The sequence below is a fragment of the Ursus americanus genome, chromosome 22, assembly GCF_024610735.1.
Source record: "Ursus americanus isolate L20-20 chromosome 22, mUrsAme1.1.p, whole genome shotgun sequence".
NCBI lineage: Eukaryota > Metazoa > Chordata > Mammalia > Carnivora > Ursidae > Ursus > Ursus americanus.
The window spans coordinates 4,511,597-4,539,405 of NC_142148.1; the positions used below are offsets into that span (position 1 = coordinate 4,511,597).

A 27,809-nucleotide genomic window follows, 5' to 3' on the forward strand; every position below is an offset into this window, starting at 1 on the left:
GGAGCCACGGGCAGGCCTCAGGGTGGGTTTCTCAACCAGGGTGGGAGACAGAGGAGACAGAGGCAAAGGGGGAATGTGATACAGCCATATTTACTTCAGCCTCCAGGGAGTCCTAAGGGCCCAGAGACTCCCCCTGCGCCATAAGATTGGGTCCCTGAAACAAGTCACACCCACCCTATCAAAGGGGTGGGCTGCCTGGGGGCAGTGGCAGCCCTGGCTGGAGCAGGGGCCTGGGCTCTATCACGTGGGTGCCGCGTGTGGGGCCTGGGGCCAAAGATAAGGCCACGGGCACCCACTGCGCGCACTGAGCAGGGGTAGGAGGCCCAAAGGCCACCGGCCAAGGCCTCAGGGCCGCCCATGCATCCTGGAGCCTCCAGGTCATGCAGGGGCCCTGGGAGGGAGCAGAGTCTTTGGAAGCCAGCAGGGAGCTTGGTAGGTCCCTGGAAGAGCAGCCAGCCCAAGCCCCTCCCCCCCCCCCCAGCCCATCCTCCAGACCCTACGCTGTCTTCTAGGACAGAAGAGAGCTGTTTCTATCACCGTGACAACTAAAAATAAAAACAAACCAAAGCCTATCTTAAGGTATAATCTTCCGATTGCTTAAAATTAATCAGTGCAAAGTGAGGTAAAGAGTCTCGTGTCACGGGCCGGGGAGGGGCCGGCCTCACACGAGCCTGCGCCTCTTGGAGTCCCTCTCCACGTGCCCCTCCTGCACGTCCGCCTCGCAGCCCAGTGGGGACACCAGGTTCAGCAGAGGGTCCTCGGAGGCCCGGCCGAAGAGCGCCAGCAGGAGGGCCACGCCAAAGCCCGTGGCGCGCTCACCCTGTGGGCAAAGAGCGGGCTGGAAACCCTCTGCCAGGCGGAGCCAGACCCCCTCGGCAAGCCCATCTTCACGGGAAGGGGCTCCTGGTCCACCCCCACTTGCCCTACGGCGCCCCCCTGCTATCCGTCACGCTCAGGACTAAGTGGGGGGCAGGGTGGTGGGATGGCTCCATGCGCTCTGACCCCAACCCCCAGGTCTTCTTGGGTGGGAAAGGGGGAGCTGAGGGCCCTGGGCTTCCAGCCGAGGACAGGCTGGCTGGAGAAGGGCCGCACACAGCAGACACTCTGTTTCCGGGGCAGAGGAGACCAGAGGCTGGGGGCACAGCTGGCCGGAGGTCAGGCCACAGGCAGTGTGACCCCCCTAAGCACACGCTACTTCTGATGAGCTCAGCTGCTGCCAGAGAGGGGTCTGGATGCGTGCGAGGGCAGGGGCAGCTGCGCCAGTGTGGCGGGGGGGGGGGGGGGGACGAGGGCACCACGGCAGAGCCTGGACTCACGGTGTGCACCGGGGCGGCGATGTCCAGGTGGACCCAGACCCCGGGCCAGTCGAAGCCGATGTGTGAGGCGATGAAAAGGCCAGCACAGGAGCTGGGGCTGTTGTCCCTGTCCTGGGGGGACAGCAGGACACAAGGTGACCTTTCTGCTCCCGGCAGTGGGGGCGTGGGGAGGGGCTCCACCAAAGTGCGTTCAGGGCTACCTCCCCTTGGACACGAGCGGGCACCCCACGCCCTCTCGACCACACCGTCCTCGGCCACAGCCTCCCCTGGTGGCTGCAAGAAGGGGCCCCAGGGGCAGGGGGGCCCCCTGTCGGGAGACTGCACAGAGGGACCCCAAGGACCTTGCATGTGGGTTAAGGGGCGACGGGGCAGCTGGCAAACGAGCAGACCCTGGAGCGCAAAGGGGACCCCCGGCGCCTGTCATGGTGGATGCGTTGGCGGGGAGACCAGGGAGAGACACGTCCCCGCTCTGGACGCTTCCATCCTGAGTGAGGATCTGGGACCCCACTGGGGGGGGGGGAGACCCTCGTCCACACTGCTGCTGTGTCTTGGGCTCCCCGAGGGCAGGGCTCTGCCTGCTGCGCTCCCCGCAGCATGGGCGCCGCTGGACACCTACCGCCACGGAGTTCTTCATGTCGGCCACAGCCGAGGTGAACTCGCTGAAGTGCAGCTCGGGGCAGTAGACCAGGGGGTGCACCAGGTCCCCGCACCTCCTCCCGGCCTTCACGCACGCTGCCTCCCACTCCGCACTGTTGGTGAGCACGGCGGCGTGGTACTTGCCCGTGGCAATGCCCTGGGAGGGTGGCCGGGCCGCAGCCACAGGCAGAAGACGGGGAAGATGGAGAGGCAGCGAGAAGCAAAGAAGGGAAGAAACAAGAGTGTGAGCGTGCCACCAGGGGGACACTTCCTAAGCTGTCCAGGCGCTGGGACCCAGCCCACGGACTCTGGCACCTGCACCGCGCTGGGCACCAGGGATAAGCTCCCCAGCCTCCTGGGCCAGGCCATGATGATTCGGGGAGCGCACCAGCCCCCCGCCATCCCCGGAGTCCAGGTGGCCCACCTGAGCTCCGGTCAGAGTGGCCATGTCCAGGATGATGTCTGCACCCAGGTCCTTGCAGGCGTAGGACACACCGTCTGCCAGCACCAGCCTGCCCTCCGCGTCAGTGTTGTTGATTTCCACAGTCCTGGGGCACAGCAGAGACCCGGCTCAGGGATGGTGCTCCCTGGGGCACTGCGAGTGAGTCCCTTCGGAACTGGGGAGACTCCACTTAGAGCCCTCTTCCCTCCAGCTACCCGTCTCTGGAGGGCAGGGCCACTCCCATCCCCCTGCAGCACTGCACAGCCAGGGGCCGGAGCACAGGGCGTCGGGTCAATCCCACCCCACTGCCTTCCAGTGGGGAGCCAGGAAAGCTGCCCAGCCCCCTGTGCCTTGGTTTCTCTGTATGTAAGATGGGAGAACAGGGTTGTATGAGTAGCATAACCTGTGCCGTGCCAGCCCTTGGCCCACAATGCCAGGCACTGGGTAAATGCAAAAGGGGAAACACCTCTTGGGGTCACCCTGGGGACAGGCACCCTTGTATGGGGAGCTGAGTGGACTCTCTTATTGTGAATCTGGGCCACCTGCTCCTCTGGCTGCTGCCCACTGGCTTCTAGGCATGTCCTTTCGTAGCTGAGAAGGAGCAGTCCAAGGGCTGACCTCAAGGGGGAAATGCAGGGAGGGCCCCCGAGTAGGGAATCGGGTGGCGGGGGCAAGGCTTCAGATGTACAAAGAACTTTAAGCCTAAAGGTTGGGAAGGGCTCATCCCACTAAGGCAGGGTGGATCCGAAGCCAGGCACCGTGAGGGAGCCCCACACCTTGTCCAGTGATGCAGCCGACCCCCCCCACCCGGGCCCCTGGGAGCAAGCAGCCCGCTGCCCTACCTGCCTGACAGGTACCCTCCCCACGGGATGTGCCTCTGGCTGGAGCGAGCAGGGTGAAATCAGCCCCCCGGCTGACCAGCCTAGCGCTGGGAAGGAGAGGGCCCCCCGCATGTTCTAGCCTAGCGGGCGGCCGGGGAGCCAGGGTAGCCAGCCTTACTTTCCTGAGTACAGCACGTGGATGTCGTCTGGCCTCGTAGCATTGGGACCCACAGAGTTCTCGGCCAAGCAGAACACAGCGTGGAGGCTGTCTCTGAAACCCTGGAGGGAACATGGGCAGAGGCTCCGGTTACAGGTGGCCGTGCGTGGAGGAGGGAGGCTAGGCCGGAGTCTTCCACCCCCGGGGACAGAGCCCTGAGCAGTCCTGGCGGCACCCCATCTGGGGAGTCCTGCCTCCACCAGAGCCCAACAATGCAGAAATGAGCCCAGGAGTGGGGCTGGGCTCCCAGCTTTAATCCTGGCTCAACCACATACCCAGGGCACGAGCCGGGCTGCTAGCTCAGCCCCTGTCCACAAAGCGTGGTCAGCGATCGATGTCTCTCACTGCACAAATCCGCCGAGCTCAGCACCGTTGTACAAAAGCAAGCCACACACAGGCAGCTGCACGGGGGCTGGGGGAGGTGGCTACAGAACCTGAGGTGTGGAGTCAGTTTTCTAACGCCCAAACGTGACGTCTGTGCACTGAGAAATGTGCATGAAACAGGCCGAGGTGGTCTCCTCCCCACACGGGTCCTGAACCTGCCCCAGAAAACCCCAAGCAGGCCTCGCCCAGGGGGCAGTGGGAGGGGGAGTAGAGGTCCCACACCCCGTCCCTGCCCGTCCTTTGCTCCCGGACCCGCGCCCTTAGCCAGGCCATGTCTTCCCCGGGCACGGGGCCGCTCCCGCCGCCTGCGGGTTCTCACACACAGCTCTGCCAGATCCGGCCTCATCTCTGCAACACGTGCGTCTTCTATCCCAGGGGCAGAGCCCTCAGCGAAGGCGAGCACGGGCCTGCAGCACGGGCTGGAGCCGTGGCACCCGGCTGGCACGGCTTTGAGCCTGAGGCCCCCCCCAGTGCCCGGGAAAGCACCCCCTTGCTGCCTGGGGGCTCGAAGACCCCTCTGAGAGTGGCTGCGATTAAATGAACGGCGACAACCTGTGGCCTTGAAACAACAGGGTGACCCCAGGGGCTCTGAAGCTAGACGGGTGGGTGGACCTCACCAGGGCAGGAGGGGAGCCCCGACGTCTTCCCAGAGAGCCATGCCGGGTGTGGGCCCAGAGGCGAGAGGAGTTTGCAGAGCACGAGCAAGCATCACATTGTGGCAGGACAGCAGGGCGGTGAGGAGAGACCACGGTGCCCAACCTCAACCGGTCTAATGCTCCCCACCCAGACTTCGGATTCAGGAGGTCTGGGGGCTGCTGCTTCTAGTGGGGGGGTCCCGCTTGGGAAGGCCGGCTTAGAGGGTGCTGCGGGCCTTGGGCGAGTGCTTCCAAGCTCGTGTTGCAGGTATTGGGGTGCAGGAGCGAGACACACAGGGCTCGGGATCCCCGGAGGGACTGAAACACTGCAGGCAGACGAGGTTTCAGCTACGTAAGGCTTGGAGGGTCACGGCCGCCCCAGAACCAGGTGCTGCCTGCTCCCAGCAAGCCCAACGTGGCATCGCACATCCTTGCCTTCTAAAAAACGTTAGGACATCTAATTTTGAGATCATTTCAAACTTACAGAAAATGTGGCAAAAATGGTATAAATAATGCCTGGATAGCCCTGACTGACCCCTCTCCCCCGCAATGCTAACGCCTGGTGCACCCCATGTGCTGGTCTGCACTGGGGAGTCACCACTGACTTGGGGATCAGATCCAGTCTGGGTACACGGACTTGGCCATCACCTCAGTCTCCTCAATGGGACTCCTGAGGTCCTCCCACCGTCTTTGGTGACCTCACGCTTTGCTGTCTCCTGGGGCCTGCACTCCCCACCTGCACTTGGCAGGATGCCCAGAGACCTGCCATGTTCTTCCAGGGACCTCGTCTCAGAGGTGCATCGTGCACGGGGCCCCTGTCCTGGTGACGCCACGGGGACACAGTGATCCCGCTGGGCAGAGTCCCTCTAAGTCACTCCCGGCCATGCCAGCCATTTGGCCCCCAAGGCATTTCTGCACTTGGGTTCCAGCAGCTGTTGCTCGCTCTTACGGTGCTGTCTGACCCACAGCGACTTGCTCTTTCTGTCCCTCCTCTGCGGTGGGCTCGCGGAGGTTCTCTGGAGAAACACTGCTCCCCTCCCCTACTTACTTATTCATTCAACGCTTGGTTCCTACTTATGGACGTGCAGATTCTTAGTTTACTCTGTGGGTTCTAAGCCATCACCACCATTAGTTATCGTGTGGCTCACATCAAGGCCTACAAAAATTGGAGTTAAGAGTGGAGCCTCTAGAGAAAGGACCCAAATAAATAAAATCATGAATGAAAGAGGAGAGATCACAACCAGCACTGGAGAAACACAATTATAACGACATATCATGAGCAACTAGATGCCAAGAAATTAGGCAATCTGGAAGAAAAGGACGCATTCCTAGAGACGAATAAACCACCACAACTGAAACAAGAAGAAATAGAAAACCTGAACAGACTCATAACCAGCAAGGAAACTGTATCAGTAATCAAAAATCTCTCAACACACAAGAGCCCAGGGCCAGATGGCTTCCAGGGCAATTCTACCGAACATTTAGAGAAGAATTAATACCTATTCTTCTGAAGTTGTTCCAAAAAATAGAAACGGAAGGAAAACTTCCAAACTCTTTCTATGAGGCCGGCATTACCTTGATCCCAAAATCAGATAAAGACCCCACCAAAAAGGAGAATTACAGACCCATATTCCGGATGAATATGGATGCCAAAATTCTCACCAAGATCCCAGACAGTAGGATCCAACAGTGCATTAAAAGGATTGTTCACCACGACCAAGCGGGATTTATTCCTGGGCTGCAAGGGTGGTTTAACATCTGCAAATCAATCAGTGTGATACAGCGCATGAAGAAAAGAAAGGACAAGAACCATATGGTCCTCTCAATAGATACAGAAAAAGCATCTGGGGTGCCTGGGTGGCACAGTGGTTAAGCGTCTGCCTTCGGCTCAGGGCATGATCCTGGCGTTGGGATCGAGCCCCGCATCAGGCTCCTCCGCTAGGAGCCTGCTTCTTCCTCTCCCACTCCCCCTGCTTGTGTTCCCTCTCTCGCTGGCTGTCTCTATCCTGTCGAATAAATAAATAAAATCTTTAAAAAAAAAGAAAAAGAAAAAGCATCTGACAAAGTGCAGCATCCTTTCTTGATTAAAACTCTTCACGGTGCAGGGATGGAGGAAACACACCTCAATATCGTAAAAGCCATCTATGAAAAGCCCACAGAGCATATCAGTCTCAATGGGGAAAAACTGCAAGCTTTTCCCCTAAGGTCAGGACCATGGCAGGGATGTCTGCTATCACCACTGTTGTTCAATACAGTACTAGAAGTCCTAGCCTCAGCAGTCAGACAACACAAAGAAATAAGAGGCATCTAAATTGGTAAAGTGAAGTCGAACTCTCACTCTTTGCAGAAGATATGATGATACTTTACGTGGAAAACCCAAAAGACTCCACCCTAAAATTGTTAGAACTCATACAGGACTCCAGCAAAGTGGCAGGATATAAAAATCAATGCACAGATACCAGTTGCATTTCTATACACTGAGACAGAAAAAAGAGAAATTAAGAAGTCCATTCCATTTACAATTGTACCCAAAACCATAAGATACCTAGGAATAAACATAACCAAAGAGGTGAAGGATCTATACTCAGAAAACTATAGAATGCTCATGAAAGAAATTGAGGAAGACACAAAGAAATGGAAAAACGGTCCATGCTCATGGATTGGAAGAACAAATATTGTTAAAATGTCTGTGCCACCCAGAGCAACCTACACATTCAATGCCATCCCCATCAAAATACCATCAACTTTTTTCACAGAGCTGGAACAAATAATCCTAAAATTTGTATGGAACCAGAAAAGACCCTGAATAGCCAAAGGAATGTTGAAAAAGAAAACCAGAGCTGAGAGCGTCACAATGCCAGACTTCAAGCTCTATTACAAAGCTGTGATATCAAGACAGCGTGGTACTGGCATGAAAACAGACACATAGATCAATGGAACAGAAGAAAGAACCCAGAAACAGACTCTCAACTCTATGGTCAACTAATCTTCAACAAAGCAGGAAAGAATGTCCAATGGAAAAAAGACAGTCTCTTCAACAAATGGTGCTGGGAAAACTGGACGGTCACATGTGGAAGAATGAAACCATTTTCTTACGCCATACACAAAAATAGACTCAAAATGGATGAGAGACCTAATGTGGGACAGGAATCCATATAAATCCTAGAGAAGAACACAGGCAGCAACCTCTTCAACCTCGGCCACAGCAACTTCTTGCTAGACAGGTCTCCAAAGGCAAGGGAGACAGGCAAAAATGAACTATCGGGACTTCCTCAAGAGAAAAAGCTTCTGCACAGCAAAGGGAACAGTCATTAAAACAAAGAGGCAACACACAGAATGGGAGAAGATATTTGCAAATGTCTTATCAGATAAAGGGCTAGTATCCAAAATCTATAAAGAACTTATCAAACTCAACACCCAAAGAACAAATAATCCAATCAAGAAATGGGCAGAAGACATGAACAGACATTTCTGCGAAGAAGACATTCACATGGCCAACAGACACATGAAAAAATGCTCCATATCACTCAGCATCACTCGGCATCAGGGAAACACAAATCAAAAACCACATCGAGATACCACCTCACACTGGTCAGAATGGCTAAAATTAATAAGTCAGGAAACAACAAATGTTGGAGAGGATGTGGAGATAGGGGAACCCTCCTACACTGTTGGTGGGAATACAGGCTGGTGCAGCCACTCTGGAAAACAGCGTGGAGCTTCCTCAGAAAGTTGAAAATAGAGCTACCCTACGACCCAGCAATTGCACTACTGGGTATTTACCCCAAAAATGTAGTAATCCAAAGGGGCCCCTGCACCCCAATGTTCATAGCAGCAATGTCCACAATAACCAAACTACGGAAAGAGCCCAAATGTCCATCAACAGATGACTGGATAAAGAAGATGTGGTCCATATATACAATGGAATATTACACAGCCATCAGAAAAAAATGAAATCTTGCCATTTGCAACAACGTGGATGGAACTAGAGGTATGATGCTGAGCAAAATCAGTCAGAGAAAGACAATTATCATGTGGTCTCACTCATATGTGGAATTTAAGAAACAAAGCAGAGGATCATAGGGGAAGAGAGGAAAAAATAAAACAAGATGAAATCAGAGAGGGAGACAAACCGTAAGAGACTCTTAATCACAGGAAACAAAGTGAGTGTTGCTGGAGGGGAGGGGTGGGGGATGGGCGTGAAGGAGGGCACGGGAGGTGAGGCGCGCTGGGTGCCTGGGCGTCACCTGCAACTGATGAGTCACAGACCTGTGCCTCTGAGACCAACAATCCATTATATGCTAATTAACTGAATTAAAAAAACAAGGATGGGAGCCTCTAGGCCGTGACCCTGGGGGGGGGGTGTAGGGGGCCCTCAGCAGCCCACAGCAGCACCCTTGGGGGTGGAGGGGGGTCCTGACAGTCCCTAGACCGCTCATGGCCACCAGCTGATGAATCAATGCTAATTGCCACGTGGCTCTCTGGGAACAGGGAGCTGGAGTCCTGAACCCTCTACCTGCTGGGGCCCTTCCCAGCCAGCCTGTCCAGATGCTGGGACAGACGCTCCGCTGGAGCAGTGACCGGTATGAAGGGAGACAATGCCAGAGTGCGGCCACGTGAGCCCTCCGGATGTCTCCCATGAGCCACCCACAAGCAGCTGTTCCCCTCAGGAAGAGCCACCCCGTGAGCACCTTATGGCCGGGCCTGTCCCCTGGGGTCCTGACAAGCTCATCTACCGAGGCAGCCAGGCTCTAGGCGGGCAGGTGGCAGGAGCCAGGCCGGCGGTGCTGAGTGAGGCCGGTGCCTCCTCGAATGCCGGCTCCTGGTTCCTCTGCGGCCAGCGAGGGGGCCAGGGCGCCTTCGGCCACGACCCTGCCTCTGGGCTCCGGCCTGACTACTGCTCACGGTGGACCGTGGCGGGGGCTCCGCTCGGGAGAGACCCCGGGGGGGCCTGCTGGGCCTGGCTCGTGGTGGTGCCAGCCCCCTCCACCTGGCCAGAAGCCCCCACGCCCACCCGCCCCCAGAGCCCTTCCCGCGTCCCGGGACGTCTGCTCCTCCCGGCAACAGGCTGGGCTTCTGACCAGCCGGACCTAGAAACTGTTTGCCAAGACCATTCCGGTTTCCTTGTAAGTCTACCTCCAGGGGCCTCGGCACAGGGAGCCCCGCGGGGAAGGAAGGTCCCACATGCAGTGAGGTGAAGGCCAGGCCCCTGAGGAGTAGCCACAAGGAGGCGGGCCGCTGCCACGGCCGTCGGGACACTGCACCTGCTGACTAAATGCTTTTTATGGCACTGGGGCTTTGGGCTCCAGAGGCCCTCACCCAAGGCCTCCCTGGAATCCTCACTTCCTCCCACTTTACAGCCTTTGGCCTCTGACGGGAGCGGAGCCTCTGGGACGAGGTGATGCCCCGGGTGAGCCCCGCAGTGCTCCTGGGGAGGAGCCCTCCACACCCCGGAGCGCTTGAGGGGCCTGTGCTTTCCTGGCTGGCCTCCTGAACACAAGATCCTTCAGCGGGCGGGTGTCCGCGACCTCCCCGGGACAGACACAGGGGGCACAGCCACAGCCAGCTGGCACCTTAAGCGGGGGCTCCCTCGCTCAGGAATCGGATTCCAGTTGTGCATGGGGGGCCCTGCTGCTTGCTGTGCTGGTGTGAACGAGCCATGTCTGCCGTACAGAGCGTGCGGGGCTGGGGGCCCCTCTGGCTCCCCAGGACACCTTTGTTCCAAGGGGTCGGCCAGGCTATTCCCAAGGCACACCCCAGTCCCCTTCTGCCTGGTCACGGCTCACAAAGGCCAGCCGGCCCCTCCCCAGGCCCCTACACGGAGAGCCTGGCCCGAGAGCGGGCAGGCCAGGCGGGAAAGCCTGCTCCTGAGGGGCCCTTCCCTTTTGGGCTCACACCGGCGCGGCTGGACACTGCAGCCTCCGTGACACCGGGTCAAGACCGCAGTCCTAGGAGCTGCCGCCGTGGCGGGGGCAGCCCAAAGCAGCTTCCCTTCCCAGAGACCTGGCAGCCGTGTGCGGCCACCCTTCCCGCCCAGACGGGCACTGCTGCACGCTAGAGGACAGCCCCTGCCCCCCGGGCCGTGACAGACCCCGGACGGCTGGTCCGTGGAGCGTGGAGACGCAGCCCTGGGTCCCCACTGGCACGCACAGCAGTCCCATGACACGGCCCATCGATAACCATTTCTTAGGGGTCGTGGTGACTCGGAGGAAGGCTATTGGGAGGGGAGCCAGGAAGGCCTGTGCCCATGAGCTTGGTCCGGGGCCCAGCACAGTGGTCACGCTCGTGCCACGTGGTTTTAGGTCAGGCTTCTTCACTGAACAAGCACTCATGGGGGGCCTGATATAGCCAGACTCCAAGTGGCCCACATGGCTAGACACACTCAAGGAAAGTCCATGTATCCAGGCAGAGGTGACACTCTCAGGAGAGGTGACACCCCCAGAAGAGGTGACACCCCCAGGAGACGTGACACCCCTAGAAGAGGTGACATTCAGGCAGAGGAGCCCTGGCGGAAGGCAGGAAACCCTGGGAGCCCAGGGGTGCCCAACGTGCCAGTGCAGAGGGGGGAGAGACACAGAGCTGCGGGGACTCAGGAGCACCGGGTGGGGACCTGGGGGAGAAAGAGGGACAGCTCATATCAGGGAGCCCTCCCCTCCGAGGACTGCAGGGGGCGGGGCCACACTCACCTGCTTGATGGCAGCTCTGAAGGCCCCCAGGACGGCCGCAGCACCCCCGCAGTCCCTCTTCATCCCAGGCATGGTGGTCTGCAGGGGGCACAAAGGGGCACCAAGTGGAGCGTGAGTGCATGTCGGCCACGCTGGCAACAGTGCCCTGCCCCTGCCCAGTGCACAAGGGCCCCAGAGCAGCTCCCCCAGACCTGTGGAAGCCGGTGCCGTGTCCCCAGAGCACACACAGAACCCAAGAAACTCCCACTGGTCGAGTGGCTGGTCTCCAGAAGCAACGGGGCAGAACGGCCAAAGGCGATGGGCCCTTTTCACTGGAGCAGAGCTTTGGGTTACCTGATGATCCAGAGGTGGGAGGGGAAGGGGATCCGGGGAGCTGCCTAAAGCTGCCACGCGGGCTGTGGCCTGCCTCCTCCCCTCCATGGTGTCAGCCTTCCCATTTTCCCGTTTCCCGTTCCTCAGCCCTCAGCCGACAAGTACACTCGAGACCCTCACCCTGAGCTGGGAGCTCTCGGGACACCTGACCTGCTCCCCTGCACCGCCTCTCCCAGAAGCCTGCTCCCCGAGGCCACCTGCTCTGCTGGGTCAGCAGTGCCACTGCTAAGCACCCCGGCTCTTGGGAGCCCTATGATTCCCGCTCAACACGGCGGGGGGGGGGGGGGGTGCACACGGGAGCGGCCTCTCCTGGCTTCCGAAGCTCTCGGATCCCCACTGGCTTGGCAGAGGGCTGTGCCCGCGTGGATGCACGTGGTGCCTGGCTGGCGTGCTCACGGCAGACGGCCCCAGGGTGGCTGCACCCTGCAGAGGGGTGGGTCTTTGTTCTGGTTCCCATGACAGCCCCCCTCCCACGTCCCCCACTCCCTTTGCTAGCCCTCCCGCTTCTACTCGTCCCCCGCAGGCCCGGTCCCAGGGGACAGCCCCAGAGCTTTATGCCAGGCCTGTCCCCCTTCACACTGCCTTGAGGTATGAGCTCCCAGCCACACCACTGTAGCCCAGTCCCGGGGGGGCTTGCAGTAGCCACCTGCCCCCTTACGCTGCGTCCTCCCCCAGTACCGTCCATCTTCCTCCGGGCACCAGTCCCCCTCCCTCCCGCCACCACCGAGACCACCTTTCTGCAGCAGACCACCCTGCCCTGGTCACCACCTGGCCTCGGTGACACTTTTGGCCTCAGCTCTCTCCACGCCTTGACGTCACTGTCTCAAACAATCCACTCAGGTTCACGTGAACTCTTCCCCAATGTCACTGTCACATCCCTGAGCCCACCCCACCGCCCGCTCTGTTGGTGTCTAATGAGGGCCGTGAGCGGCGGGGGCTCCCTCCCGCCGCTGAGGGAGCTGCGATTTTCTACAAACGGGTTGAGAGCGGTTACACATTTTTACGTTTTATAGGTTCCCAGCTCTAATTGACAAGTTCATACTTTAAATTAACAACAGGTCATCAGATGTAGGATTTGGGTTTGAAATGGATGGAGTGATTTTCTCGAACCCTTATTGGATTACACGTGCCTCGAGTTTTAATGGAAAGTATTTTTAGACATAAACCGAGCTGCTTTTACAATTAAGTTGAGTGAAAATGACCCAGCGGGCACTATTGAAAATAAGCTGTCTCTTTGACCTAATCGGCGAGAAAGCACAGGATTGTTTAAATGGGAAAACGGGGCCGCATATCTGAAATCAAACCACTCGCAAAACGGCCCACACGGAACAGCCCCAGGCGGCCAGTGAAATCGTGTCTCCCTGTCACCAGGGTGGCCTCCCCCCTGCAGACTGAGCAAACGCCCAACTGCGAATGTCACTCAGTTGACTGTGTGAGCTTTGCAGACCCCCCACGTCGCTCCTATTTTTCTGAAAGAGACGATTTCCGGAGTCACCGAAGATGTCACCTGCCTGCTTCACGGGGTCAACACTGCGCGATGCAGCTGAGCGACGGGCGGGTCGCAGCCATGGCAGGGACGGTCCCTGGACTCTCTCTCCTCTGCCCTCCAGGAAGATAAAGGGCAGCCAACCCCACCCGAGTCTCCTTGCTGAAGCAGTAGACACTCAACCGCCGAGCGCAGCTGTTTGCAAGATGCCCTGTGACGGGACGGAAGGCGCGCACACCGCACCGCTGTCCCCGGGCCGGGCGGTCGGAGCGGAAGCCGCGGATGGTGGCCTGGGGCTTGGCTCAGCCGGCCTCCATGCTCCAGAACACCGGTTTAATTCAAAGAGCAACTGACATGTGACGGGTTACTCGGACCCGGGTGTCCGGCAGACGTCTTCTTGAAGAGCAAAGCGAACCTCTCACTTCCAGGAGAACAGCTGACCGTAGCTGGTGCTGGTGGGAAAATGTGAGCTTTCAAGCAAAAAAAACACAATTTTGGGAAAAACTTGTATTTTCTGCCCCCCATGACAGCTTCCTAATACTCAGCGATTTTTAAGATGAGACGGATGGTGGTACCAAGTGTGACTTTTAAAAATATCCTGTGTTGGGCCAAAATTTGGAGTTTTCGCATAGCTCTGTGAACGATGTCTTCTGGATGACCCATGCATGCTGTCACAAAATCACGCTTTCGCAGTTCAAGGTAGGCCACAGATATTCAGTAACAGGGTGCAAAGATTCACTGACATGGTTTCTGATCCCACACCATCCCTCCCCTTTCAGAGACTCCCACTTGTCGAGTTTTGGTGTAATAACAAAGAAGAATGTCCTCAGTTATTTGTAAAGGGCACTAAACTGTTTCTCCGTTTTCCAACTACAAAGTGAGTGAGGGCAGATTTTCTTTTTATATTTCAACTCAGACAACACATCACAAGAGACTCAGGGCAGAAGCAGACACAGGATCAGAGCCATCTTCTGTCAAGGCACATGGGAGAGAGCAGCAAAATGTAAAACGACGCCACTCTTCTTGCTCATGTCCTTTCATTTTGGAAAATAGAGTTATTTTCATAAAATTATATTATTTACATTGACATGCAATGGATTTATATTGTTATTTTAAAATAAATTACTAAGTATCTTTCCCAGTCTTAATTTCTAGTAGGGTAAATATCAACAACGTCTGTTAAATATCACTCTGATTAAAAAAAACCCCCTTGGGATCAATACTTGTTACGACAGGAAGGGTCCTGAGACTAACACATTTGAGACTTGAGTGCACACTGATCCTGCTCTGCCTTTGAAGTCTCTGTAGATGGAGCAGGGACTCCTCCTGCAGGACTGGATCTGGTGCCCCCCCAGCAGAAGGACTAATTCTCAGGAGGCCCTGCTTCTCACTCGGGCCCTCCAACAGGCCAGCCTCTGCTCCCAGGAGGAAGGAGCTGGCTATTCCACCCGCCAGCACTCAGCTGCCTCTGGGACAAGAGCCAGGATCGTGGGTGAGAGGGCTGGCCAGTGCCAGGTGCAGCCAGAGGGGGCACGCTGGCTGTGGAGAGTCTGAAAACGACCATTAACCAACTAAAAGTCGGCCTGCTGTCATCAGTGGTAAAATGGTTCTCCCGAAAAATCTGTCGAAGTGAGTTCTAATCATATAGATAAAAGGTTCAAAGCCAACTATTCTAACTACTTATCCGTCCAGCAGACAGTGGAGGCGGGGCCGGCGTCTACAGTGCCTGCGATGCCACACGGTCCTGCCTCCACAGCGTACTCCGAGCAAAGCCACGGGTGCGGGGAGCCTGGGACTCCCGGCCTCCCCCAGTCTATGTGAGCCACTGGACTTGTGTTTAAAGCGTTTTTACTCCAGGGACCCGTGAGGGCCACTAAAATCAGTTTCCGAGAACTGAAGACACGGACGGCATCGCGATTTCTGGAGTTTCTTGGGAAATGGGGTTTGGGGCCATCTCTGCCAAGCGATCCTTGCGTGAGAGCCTTCTCCTGGGTATCTGTGTCCATAGAAAGTCTTCCTAATTCAAATTAATAGTGTTTTTGGATCAACCATGAGCGCAGATGGACTGACCAATCTCTGTCCACGCAGTAAGCGTAGAGATGTGCAAAAGATCAATTTTGATAAAGTCCCTGACCAACTGCAGAAGCGAAGGCCTTCAGACACTGGCACGCTAACACCCTTTACCACAACAGGCCAACAGGGAGGCAGAAGTTCTTTCTATCCAAAAAATCACATTAATGTGACTTCAAAGTACGGATCTCTTCTTGTTTTATGTGTACTGTAATATTTGTATATTTACTTACTCAAAGATTTTATTTTTAAGTCCTCTCTGCACAAAACATGGGGCTCACACTCACACCCCTGACAAGAGTCACGCGCTCCATCGACTGAGCTGGTCAGGTGGCCCCGTGATATTTATTTTCATTTTTTTACTGGCATGATGAGACATATGGAATTCAAGAAAGGTGAATTCACTATTGGGGTTTGATTTTTTAAACCTTCATTCTTGGATCATTTCCTGATTAGGCCTGAAAATAATGTTGTTTACGGGAGGAGAGATGTTTAAAAGGAAAAACTAAAGAGACTGTCCACTCGGGTACCAAATGCACTAGACAGGCTAGTGGCACAATGGTAGCGTACAATCTCCCCCCGAAATAGCGCCTGATACTGGGGCTCAGGTCGGAAAGGGCCAGCGCCGCAGCGAACTGGTCCGCGTGGGCTCCATCCATGGGCCAGCGCCTCTCAGCTCCAGCGGGACGCGGCCAGGTGGGGATGGAGGGCCCGCACTGCCAGACTCCTCAGTTTACAAAAGGTCAGACAGCCAGTGTTCTGTGAAAATTTGTCCTGTTTTTTACATGTTGGTAACTAATTCAAATTATAGACCAGCCCTTGGGCCAACAGGACATATCTGTGAGCCATGCTGGCTGCCAGCTCTCGAGGTCTGCTCTGTGTGAGCTTAGCTTGTCCTCTCTCTTCTAGAGCTTTCTCTCTGGGAAGGTTGGCTCTCCTCTTCCAGGTCTCCTGGGGCACAGATTTCACACGCCTGCTCCTTCCCAGGCCTTCCGGGTCTTGGCACCGTAGAGCCCAGCCCAGGCCCAGTGCCTAGTGGTTGCTCAACCCAAGTGTGTGACATGAGCAGATGAAGACGTCCCTCCTCCTCTTCCTGGGGCCGTCTCGGCTCCCAGCGCACAGCAGGCTCAGACGTGCAGGCCATGGAGGAGGGCAGGCAGCTTAGCGGGCCACCCATAGGAGAGACTTCTGCTGCCGGGCCTCACAGGAACGCCAGCGGGCGGCTTGCTTGTGGGGCCAAACCCCTCTAGCCTTCACCGGGGGCCCGTCTCCGAGGGGGCTCGTGCAAACCACACGAAGCATTCTGTCCGTGGAAACCTTGATGGTCGTGGGGACAGTGGGTGCTACCCCACGCCCTTCTCTTCAGACAGAACCACCGATTCCTTGAACCCTGCCTCCTTGGGCTCGTTTTCCAGCCCTTTAATCATTTCTGTGGCTTTTTCTGGATCCTGTCCAGATGTTTTGTTTCCAGACCCCTGTTTGGAGTGTGGACATGAAATGTCTCCCCCTCAGTGTGGACATGAAACTGTTCCCACCGACTCATCCTGAACCTGGCTCCCCAGAGGCACGCCCCAATGCCAAGGTCCCAGAAACCTTGCTTGCTGTCTTCTTCTGAGAGCTGATGAGGCCCCCAAGAGCCCTCCCCATCCCAGGGATCCGCCCAAGCACTGGCCGCAGCACCTCACCTTGCCTTTGATGCTGAGACCCCCAGTGTCATAGACGATCCCTTTGCCCACCCAGGCAATGGTCTGCGTGGCTCCTTCTGGGGTGTGGCTGAGGACAGCCAGTGCAGGGGGGTGGAGAGCAGCTTTGCCAACACCATAGATTCCTACAGAAAGCACAGGGAGAGGGTCAGTTGGGCTCAGGTTTAACTGAGCAGAGAACTCCCGGCAGCCCCCCAGAAACAACAGCTCTCCCCTGGTAATATCCACTGGCGTGTGAATATTTCTCCTGGAGAGTATGCAGTCCAAGCCCAAGCTCCCTGCCCCCCTCCTGCCCCCTGGCCAGCGTGGGATCGGGGAATGCAAATTAGTTCCAACGCTCTGGGACTGCAAACGAATTCTGTGCGAAGTATCGTTAGGCAAGAAAACCCGCTGAGAAAAAAAAACTGTATCATTCCCAGAAAGAAATGAACAGGGTTGCAGAATGAAATGATTTTTGGATAATGCTTCAAGGCCACTCCAGCCCACGCTCATTTCCTCCTCCCGGAGCCCTCTATGCACTCGGCACTGCACCACCCTTTCCGAGCCTGCTCCCCCCACTGCCTCGCCGTGGGGTGTACGTGCCCCGTCTTCTCAAGAAAGCCTCCTGTGGGCAGAGACCAGGCCTCAAGGCCCCCCAGTAACTGAACTGAACAATCATAAAAATCAGGACGAGAGCCGATAATGGCTGCCTGACAAACTCTCATATATCTTGTAAAACCCGCAGTAAATACCATCTCCTCTGTGAAGATTTCCCTGATGTTAGTAGCCTCTCCCTCCACTTGTCGTTGGTTTATGTGTGCTGCGGTAGGCACCTCTAGGACAGCCCCCATCGAGCCCTGCCTCTGGGACCCCCTCTCTCTCAGTGTGGACAGAAGCTGGCGTCTCACTTCTGGACACAGCAGAAGTGATGAGATACCACTTCCAAGACCAGGTTACAAAAAAAGACCTTGCCTCCTCCTTGCTTGCTCACTCTTCCTCGCCCAGAAACCTTGCTTTGAGGGAAGCAGCTGCTGCTGGTGAGATGCTCGAGGAGAGGCCCACGTGACAAGGAACGGCCAGCAAGGCCCCAAGGCCTGGTGACGGCACCGTGAGTGAGACCGGCTGGGACCACATCACCGGCCCCAGTCGAGCCTTCAGATGACTGCCGACCTGATCAACATGCTGGTTTCCACCTGGGAGAGACCCTGGCCCAGGACCCAGCCCAGGCATGGCTAATTCCCCACCCACAAGACTGCATGTTGCCTTCAGCCGCCTCCTTCTGGGATCATTTGTTTGGCAGCCCTTGATAAGGAATATGGTGACCCTCCCCCAGCCAGACTGAAAGTGCCTTATCCTACTTGTCACCATACCTCCAGTGCCTAGGGGGCAGGGAGGATGGGTCTGGTCATCAGGAGGGGCCCTCTGAGGAGGTGGGTTTGACCCAAGACATTCAGGGTACGATGGCCCCGCTGTGAGAGTATTTTGGGGAAGGACTCCAGAGAAAGAGAGCCGTGACGATGAGGCCATGATGTGAACATGGGCTGGCGTGCTCAAGGAGCGGAAAGGTCCTGCTGAGTTGGCCCAGGCAGCCAGGACAGCAGCCCTTGTGGACAGGGAGTGGGCCGGGGAACGACTTGGACACTGCAGCTTCCAGAGTCTGAATCAGCACCTCCTTTCTCCCCCCGAGATGCTCCGCTTCCCAAGGTCTTGCCTTGGGGTCGGACAAAGCCTGGCTCCTTTCAAGGGAAGCTTGGAGGCAACGCAGTGTGTGATCCACTGCCCCCCTGCCACCCCCAGCACCCAGGACCAGCCTGAGGCCACAGCCTACAAGGCCCAGCCCTACCCACCTCCAAATCCTCTTGTCTTTAGCTCCTCATCTCGGATGATCGTTGGGGTGATCCCCAGATCTTTTCCTACTTTCTTAATCTCCTGGACACGTTCATGGAAAAAACAGCACAAAGACACGTGAAGACGGCTTAAGTCAAGGCCAGGCCGAGGCTCGGGGCCAGGGATGAGCCGACGCCCGCGTGGTGGAGAAGAGCAGCTCTGAAGCCAGGGCCTCGACTCTCTCGGCTTGGAGCACGATTAAATCCAGGACAGAAGGTTCACCCTCCAAACTACAATTTCCTGCAGATCATGGCTGTGGTCCTGCAGAGAGGCCTTGAGGAGGAGGCTCTGTCCTCCCTCCACCCTCAGCTGAGTGGACAGCAGGGCTCTGTCCTCAGCAGCCCCAAGCAGTCCCAGGCAAGGTGCAGAGACTAGAGGCACTGTCCTCCTCCAGCCCTGGGTATCCCCTGACTTCCTTGGGGTCTACGAACGCCTCACCCACCCTGGTCCCACCCCAGCATGACTCCCTGGGAACACGAACCTCGAGGAAGGTGTCTGTGTTCATCTCATTGCACGGAGTGTCCACGATACGGGCAGCCAGCCGCACGCCTTCCGTGGCACTTGCCAAGCACTGGGGAAAAAAACAGAGGCTGTCACTGGAGACCCAGGACCCGGTAGGAAGGGCTGTCCCTCCCTGTCCGTTCCCCCAGGGACCAAAGGCATCAGCAGCACAAGCCACCGGGGGAGGTTTTGGGGCTGCTGACAGGGCATCGAGGGGCAGGTCAGGGGGAAACAAGACTCACGCTGCCTGCTGTTGTTTCCCCCATGCCTGTGACCTACCCAGCCATCTGCAGAAAGTTCCACACGGCTCTGAACCTCATCTCTAGATTATGCAAGAATCCTTCAGCCTGGCCTTCCCACCTGGGGTCAGGGGGGTCCCCTTCCTTTCCAGGCCTCATCTGCTGCTTACTGCCCCTATCCTGGCTGCAGGCGGCCCTTGAACGCATGCTGGGCATTCCTCACTCAGGCACCTGGCAATCCCACGTCCTCCCTTGGGGGAAGTGTTGTCTTCTGCTATGCGCTCAATGTCTGCATCGCCCCTAAACACCTGTGTTGAAGCCCCCCCCCCTTCATGTGATGGTATCAGGAGGCCTTTGAGATGTGGTCAGGTTTACACAAGGTCAGGAGGGTGGGGCCCATGATGGGATTAGCGTCCCCATAGGAAGAGGGAAGGAGGGCACAGCCCGAAGGCCGCCAGGGAAGGTGGGTCCCTATCAGACCCCACCCTGATCTCAGACAGCCTCCAGAACTGTGAGAAATAAAGGTCTGTCGGTGAAGCCATGCCCTCTACGGCATTTTCTTGTGGCCGCCGGAGCTGACCGATACACCCACCTTCTCTTGTCAAGATCCTAGCCATCCTTTGTGGCACTTCTTAAAGGCTGTGCCCTCCAGAAGCTTCTCTGGATCATCCCAAAGGAGGACAAGTTCTCTTTATCCTTCCCCCCCAGGGCTCGCTGGCCCCCTTTGCGGCCCTCTGGCCGTGACGGTGGTGTTTTCTCACGCGAGCCCCGTGGGAGTGCATGATAGACTCCCTGACCTTGTGCTCCTGGCCATCCGATGCCACCCAGCTCTGGGCACGTGGTGCAGAGGGAAGCATGCACACAGACCCTGTCTCGGGCAGCTCCCACGCTGGCCCTGACGCAGGGACCTGACGCAGTCCTTGCACTCAGCCTGGCATAGGGGCGGCCCTGGAGATGGATGTACGGGCTCAAACCCGGGAGCTGCCTGCGGCCCCACGCCGGCCGCCCTCCCCAGCCCCACCCCCACTGTCTGCAAAGAACTTCTGCCCCGCTTTTGCTTCAGTGCTGATCCCAGAAGGGCTTTGCCTTCTCTTTCGTCTCTGCCTAGCTGCTGCCCACGGCGCCTCCTGCCCCACCCCGATGCCCACCCCCACTCCCGAGCTTCGGACACGGGGCTGGCCGGCCACGTCTCCCAGCGCACAGGGAAGAGGCAATACTGAAAGAGCAAAGCCGTGCAGGTGCAGCGGACGTGCGGACGGCACCGAGTTCATCATCACCTTCCCGGCTCCCGGTGTCAGGGAGGGTGGGCTCTGCGTCCACTGCACCAGCCCGGCCACCTCCCAGGCCCTGCTGAATCGCTCGGAGAGCTCCTGCCTTCCCGAGGTAATTAAACCCCCAAGCCTCAAAGGCAGAGACGCAGAACTTGACAGCTCAGATATGAGATGTGACTGTGTGTCCCTGCCGCCTGACGCGGGCTCTCCTCTGGGAGGCGGAGGGTCCCTGTCTGTGGGCGTCGCAGAGACCATTGCTCATCTCTGACGCAGCCTGTGGCCGCTGTCTGGGAAGTGCGTCAATGCCCTAAGACTCATCTCTAAGGAGGCTGGGCGCTCGCCTAGCAGCCTTCCGTGGGCTCGGAGCTCCGAGGGCAGCCCAGCTGGGGGAGAGGGCACACAGCACCTGCGGGGGAGGCCGGGGGCAGCTCCCAGTGCCCCTCCGCCACCGCAGAGCCTCGTGACCTCGGAGAAGAGCTTGTGCCTCGTCGTGCCCCAGGATCGTTCATTCAGTCAGTCATTCCACCCACGTTTCTGTGAGCACCTACTGTGCGCCAGGCTCCACACTAGACTCTGGGAATTCAAAGATGTCTAAGGTACTCCAGTCCAGTAGGGAATCGCCACACCTCATTCCATGAAACACTACAGGGGAGGAGGGTATGAGGGACCACAGGGACCTGGGGGGGGGGAGAGGACCTGGGGTGGGGGTGCTGAGGTCTCCATAGTATGGAAAAGACCACACGGGGTACCTGAAGCTCCGGAGCTCACGATCCAAGACAGACGGGGAAGAAGGCTGACATATGCTGGCAGAGGTTAAGACCTGGCTCTGGCCCTTGCTGGCGTGGCCCCAGTAAGTCACCTAACGTCCCCAAGCCTCAGTCTGCTTAGCCCTATGATGGGAAGAACAACAGGTCCCACCTCCTAGGGCTGTTGAGAGGACTTAGCAGGCAGTCCGTGTCTACACAAGCTAAGAGCAGCGATGGGAAGGGGAAGCGGAGGGAAGGCATCTGGAGGCAGCAAGACCAATGAGGAGGCTGCCACAACAGCCCAGGAGAGCAATGGGGTGCAGGTGGGGGCTCCCTAAAGCAGTGGCAGTGGGCAGAGTATGTGGGGGTCAGGGATGTGGGGGTCAAGGAGACCCACCAACCCACCGGCCCTCATCACGTTAGACCCATGCTGGGACCACAGACGAGGTCCCTGCCCTCCAGAAGCTCCCATCCCAGTGTGGGGCACAGACGCTAAGCAGAGATGTGTCAGGTCAGGTGGGATGGTACTCAGTGGGCAGAGGGCCCGACTGCGAGGGAGGCCACGTCAGCCGGCTGGCGAGCTCCCCCTGGGGAAGGGATGTGGGCAGACGTCGGACTGAGACCAGGCAGGCCTGGAGCAGGAAGGACCTGGAGAGGGAAGCTGAGGAGGACAGAAAGTCAGTCCACTGTGGCCAGCGGGGAAAGAGGAGAAGGGCTTGGAGGACGTGGGGGGTCCAGGGTGCTGCTCAGGCCCGGAACTCAGAAGGACTTCCCTGCAGCCAGAGGGGTGGTCGTTGGTGCCCGATTGCGGGATGGAGTCCCCAGGCACTCCGAGAACCCAGAGAGAAGGAAGCGAGATTGGAATGTGGGAATGTTCGGGAAGGGGGATGTAGAGGGGGCAGCTGGAGGGGGCGTGGGAAGGAGGCATGACTCAGGGTGGGGCAGACCCTTCAAGGAGGGAGGACAAATGGGATGACAACACTCAAGTCCGGCAGACAGGGCCCTTAAAAACAATGTCAGAATGCGGGGTGGGAACTCGATTTTGGTGGGCTGAGGGGAAAAAGGAGTTAAGAAAGGCAAAACAATTAGACCGTGTTTTTTTCAAAGTTTGGAGATCAATGGAAGGAAAAGAAAGAAGCTGTTGCAAGATGGTAGAGACGGAAGCATGTCCTCTCCTTCTAGAGCAAAGAACCCAGGTGGAGGAGGCAGCCGGTGAGGGGTGCTGGCCCCGGAGCCATGAGGGGTGGGGTAGGAAGGACAGCGTGGGTCTGGGTGAAGGTGGGGGTGGGGAGGGTGAGGCCACGGGGTCTGGGATGCTCGCCACGGGGAAGGAACCCGCCGTTCAGCCCAGACCGGGACTCCTAACTTGGAGTCCCTCCCAGTCTTGCTGCCCTCAAAAGGATTCTTCTGAAGGTCCAGTGAAATAGCATATGTCAAAGTGCGCCACAGAGGGAAACGGGATGCACACGTGGAGAGGATTCTCAGGACTGAAAGGAGGGCGCCCGGCGTTGGGTGAAAAGGAGCTCAGTAAATGCCAGACGGCCTGAGTCCTGGCAAGGAAGCCCACCCTGAGGGAGGCGGCCAGCTGCCCGGGTTTGGAAAGGCCTCCGGGGTCTCCTCGGATATCGCTACAGCACCCCTGCCGCCGTCCTCCCCAGGGAAGGCAGAGAGCCTCCCCTTCCAGCTGCCCCAGCGCATGCGGGCCCGCGGACACAGTGCGAATATCCGGACACCCACTTGCAAAGTGGACACCTCCACTGGCCCGTTGTCTTGTCCCACCAGGAAAAACTCCACCGTCACCGTCTTCTTCTCCGTGCGCCGTGAAGCACCAGAGCGGTGGGTGAAGAGCGGGAAGGCTCGGGCCAGGGCGCAGGCAGAGGCGAAGGCGTCCGACCGCTCACAGACCATCTGTAGCACAGAGAGGCAGAGCCGTGAGCGGGGGCAGACCCGCGAGTGCGGGCAGACCCACGGGAGTGGCACCCGAGGAAGAGCTTCAGTCTGGACAGAGGAGCCCCGACAGAGCCACCATGCCGGGGCCTTCCCGGAGCCACCGTCTCACCGTGGAAGAAAACGGCGGCCACCAGATGTGGACTGCCTCCGAGGTGGGAGAGTAGGACGCAGAGGGGCGTGGGCTCAGGAAATCTGGGTCTGAGTCTCAGGTCTACCACCCAAACTGATCTGGGATAAACGGCCTAGTCTCTCGGCCTCAGTTTCCCTGTCTGTAAGCTGGGGTTACACTACCCTGGGCTGTAGCGGTGCGTCCACCTCGGAGGTCCTGCGAGCCAGGGTGCCCTGCCCGCACTGGGGCTGAGCTACGGGGACACAGGCTCCCCACAAGCGCGAGGATGGCCTTCGGCACTCACCAGAATGCACCGATGGGTTCCGGGCGGCAGGCAGGTGCGCACGAGTCGGGTGACGAAGTGGGCAGCCGAGGGGCTGTTGTGCCGGCTCACCCTGGAGGGCAGGGCGGCCACGGTGGCATAGTTCAGGTACAGGGGGCAGCTGTCCGTGGGGTTGGGGTTGAGCGTGCTTAGAGCTGCCTGCCAGAGCTGGATGGAACGGGAGACACAAGAGACAAGACACCAGACTTCAAGCAGTCCGCATGCCGGCAGCAGGGCCCTGCATGCGGACGCTCGTGAGGCTAAAAGGGCACTTCTGCAGCTTCCCGGGGCACCCACGATCCGTAATTAAGATGTGTGGCCTCTCGCTAGAGCTCAGCGTGTGTGTGTCTGCTGGCACGGTTCCACCCTTGTGGGATTAAGCCGTGGGGATTTAAAAGGCCAGGCTGGGGGCCTCTGGGCTTCAAACGCTGCGATTCCCGCACCGGGGTGGGCCCGGCCAGGTGCCACCGGGAGGGCTTCCGGGAGCGGGCGGCCGGCTCCCCCGGCAGGGCCGCGCGGCCCCTCGAAGACAGCGCCCGGGGGGCGGCTCCCGGGGGCCCCCCCGCGCCGCCCGGGCTGGCCTCGCGCCCCTGCGGGCGCCGGGCGGGGCCTCCGGGCGGCCGCGCGGCCCGCTCACCTCCTCGGTGACCCGGGGCTGCAGCTTCCCGCGGACGTGGCTCCAGGGCACGCGGTGCAGGTGGTGCAGCTGCCCGAGCAGCAGCAGCGGCCGGCTCTGCGGGTCCGCGTCCCCGGCGCTCGCCTGGAACTGCAGCCCCACGTTCGCCATCTTCCGCCGGCCCGCGCCCCCCGCCCGGCCGCCGCCCCACTCCGCTCGGGCTCCGCTCCGGCCCGGCCTCGGCGCCGCCCCGGCCCTGCCCGGCCGCCCGGCCCCGCCTCCCCCGCCGCTCCGGGCCGCTCGCGAGACGTGCAGGGCCCGCCCGGGGCGCGAGGGGGCGCGAGGGGGCGCCGGGCCGGCGGGGCGGAGCGGGCCGCCCCATTCCGGGCGGGCCCCGGGCCCCCGGGGCAGGCCCCGACCTGCAGGCCCGAGCTGGCAGGCCCTGAGCGGCAGCCCGGCCCCAGGCCCCGGTAGGCCCCGATCCCCGGGTTAGGCCCGAAACCCGGCAAGGCCGCAATCCTGGGCGGGCCCCACAGCCCGGCAGGCCCCGGCCAGGCCCGCAGGCTCCAAGCCCGGGCAGGCCCCAAGCCCCACAGGTCCCTGAGTGCGTCCTGCGTTCAGAGTGAGGAAACAGCTCTCCAGACAGCCTTTCCAGGAAGGGGCCCTGGCCCCCAGCCTCCAGCCCCTGCAGACCCTGGTGGCCCTGACCTCCAGCAGGTCCTGAGCGGACCCAGGCCCAACCTGAAGTCCACCCCAGCAGCTCCCACCAGACCACAGTCTGCATGAGCCCCAAGCAGGCCCAGCTTCCAGCAGTGGTCCTGGGTGATTTCGGTGCTGGCAGGATGTGCCCTCAACCACACCCCACCCGCCTGTCAGGTTTGGCTGGGCTTGGTGATGCCTGGATCCGTGCCAGCTCCTGACTTAGACAGGGCCCTGCTGCCTGGTGTGCTGGGCAGTGTCCACAGTGCCTTCCTCCTCGTTTAATGGGTTCCTTGCCACTGATCGGGTCCCCACTATTTTGCAGGCACTGTCCTAGATGTGAGTCAGGTGTCAGGATGTGGGTTTCCACCCAGGTTACTGCTTCTGGGATGGCCAGTTAGAAACTCGAGCATCGCCTTGTCTGGTGGAGGGCCTTGCCCCCGGCCACCCCTTGCAGGAAGGGTCATAGGGCAGCAGTCTGAGCAAGCTGCCCCCTATAGCCTCGTGCCCTGCCTGGGGAGAGGGGAGGAGACAAAGAGCAAAGAGGAGGGGGCAGCACCCGAGCCACCTTCCCATGAGGAGGGAAGGCTAGTCAAGGAGGGCACCGGGACGGTGTTGGGGGCATGAAGTGGGTGGTGGAGGGGCCCTGGGTGAGGGCAGAGGGGGCACCTCGTGGACAGCGGGTATGCCCCTGGCAAGGGTCCTGGCTTCTGCTGTAACTCAGACGCGCGGTTCAGGGAGCCATGACCCAGTTGAGAAAGCCCCAACAGGACTCATTTAAAAATAAAGATCCTGCCCACATCCTGATTGCTCAAGGGCCCTTGGTACTGTCCTCTGTTACCTCTAGCTACTTCCATGTGCCACCCCTCTCATTTTGAGTTTCTTTTTCACTCTCAGCCGTAAAAAAAAAAAAAAAAAAAAAAAATAGCAGAGCCAACTCCCAAGCACGACATCCAAGGCTTTCGCAAAGCCACTGACTTCCTAGCACATCTCCCCCACTCCCTGACTGGCAACCCACCCACGAGCCACAGCTTCGTCTTCCCTGGCCGCTCTTCTGTGTTTCCCCGTCAGTTCTGAGCCCCTGGTGCGGGGTAGGTGGTTGACAACATCCCCCGGGACCGGAGAGCTTCAGCATTCTGAAGGCAGGGCTTGAGTGTCCTTTCTTCTGCAGGGCCTAGCAGAGAGCAGGTGCCAAAAAACAGTCATTGAATGAGTGAAAGGAATTCCTTCGAAAACCCACAGCTTTCCCAACATGAAAGTTGACGCTAATTGGATCTTTTTTTCCTCAAAAAATTTTTACAGCAGCTGAATGTTTTCACACATTTGTAAAGGGTACGAAGAGCACGTATGAAGATCTATCACTCTTCCCTCTGTTTGCAAATATGCTGCAGACAGGCACCGGGCACTCCGGCAGCAGGGTGAGGCCCCGGGGGATCTTCCCAGAGGGTGAGGGACGTGAGCTATGCCCCGATGGGTGAAACAGGACTTCCACAGACACACAGGGCAGGGGAAGGCATTCGGGTGGCGGGGGAGAAGCCGGGGAGGAGAGCAGCCACCCAGAGTGTCCACGGGGCTCTGAATCCCGTGGGTAAGAATGCAGGGTCCCAGAGAACAGGGAAGGAGTGGGCTGCAGGGGACTGCAAACTGGGGATTCACCCCGCAGACTTGTGCTTGCTGAGAAGGGATCCGAGATGCCTTTCAGCAAGCCGGATCTGGAAGTTTTGAGCACAGAGAGTGGGAGGGGGGAGAGAAACGGTTGGTAGAGAGATCATTCTGGAGATTCTTTCCTTTCAGAATTCTTCCATACGTAAGAATAGACCGAATAACACCCACGACCCCAAGGAACGATGAATGGGATGACTCAGTTCAAACAGCATTTATCGAACACTTAGGATACACAAAGCAAAGGAAAATGTTCAATGCCTGTTAAAAGCAGATAATCCTGAGTTTAGTTCTAAGCACCCCTCCCCCCCACCCCTGAGTCGAAGAAATCCAAACTAAACAGAACGCTAAGGAGTGATTCCACTTCAAATGCCTGCCAATTTCCTCAAGATGTAGCTTGTGACAGACACAAATATATTCCAGAAAGTACTTTCCCCTTCACACCGCAGACTCTACAGACTTCAACATAAATAAGACAGGCAGCACTCTGTTTAGATAAATTTTTATGAAGGTATTAATCCACAGCTTAGTATATATTTCATTGTCAATGAAAAATTCACCTCAATTTAATTTTCTTTAAAAAAATGAAAATTTAAAACAACTCACCAGATCTTTCAGGCAGCCCAAGAAGTAACTCCTGGTTTTGATGCGGTGGGACTCACTCCCAATTCCATCGGGCGCTCCGACTTAGCAGGTGAGGAACAAGGCTTTCAGCTGGAAGGAATCAGAATGAAGTCCCCAGGACTTGTTAGGAAGCTTTGGGTACAGTCTGCATTCTAGAGCACATTTCTGAGATCGTATCGTGTAAGGTGGCCCTGGGTGTATGAAGTGTGCATTTATATATTAATTATGTATATATATATATTTGTTGAATATCCGTTTCTAAGACCTCCAGGCCAGGTGACGTTTGGGGATACACTGGCCGCGGGAGCAAATCCCAGCAGTAAAATTCAGCAAGCCAGTCCCTGGGAGAAAACGGAGCTTGGATTGAGCTATCTAAGGACGAGTCCTGGCATCGCAGGCAGTCCGATCCCTGACAAGGGAGTTGTCCACACAAGGG

At 58.0% G+C, this 27,809-nt stretch overlaps 1 protein-coding gene across 2 annotated transcripts; it reads right to left on the bottom strand.

Moving 5' to 3' along the window:
* Positions 1-71: 71 nt before the first annotated feature.
* NPEPL1 (aminopeptidase like 1) lies at positions 72-27,809 on the bottom strand. Of its 2 annotated transcripts, XM_045808395.2 has the most exons (13): positions 27,356-27,809; positions 26,106-26,261; positions 23,755-23,940; positions 23,129-23,299; positions 19,116-19,205; positions 18,595-18,676; positions 16,751-16,893; positions 11,138-11,215; positions 3,394-3,494; positions 2,377-2,500; positions 1,933-2,109; positions 1,317-1,427; positions 72-820 (listed from the first exon to the last, which is right to left on the bottom strand). In XM_045808395.2, exons 2-13 carry the CDS (start codon positions 26,220-26,222, stop codon positions 662-664), a joined length of 1,539 nt encoding a protein of 512 aa, XP_045664351.2. In that variant the 5' UTR covers positions 26,223-26,261; positions 27,356-27,809; the 3' UTR covers positions 72-661. The 2 variants fall into 2 exon arrangements, with proteins under 2 accessions (XP_045664351.2, XP_045664350.2); XM_045808394.2 differs by lacking the exons at positions 26,106-26,261; positions 27,356-27,809 and adding an exon at positions 24,410-24,672.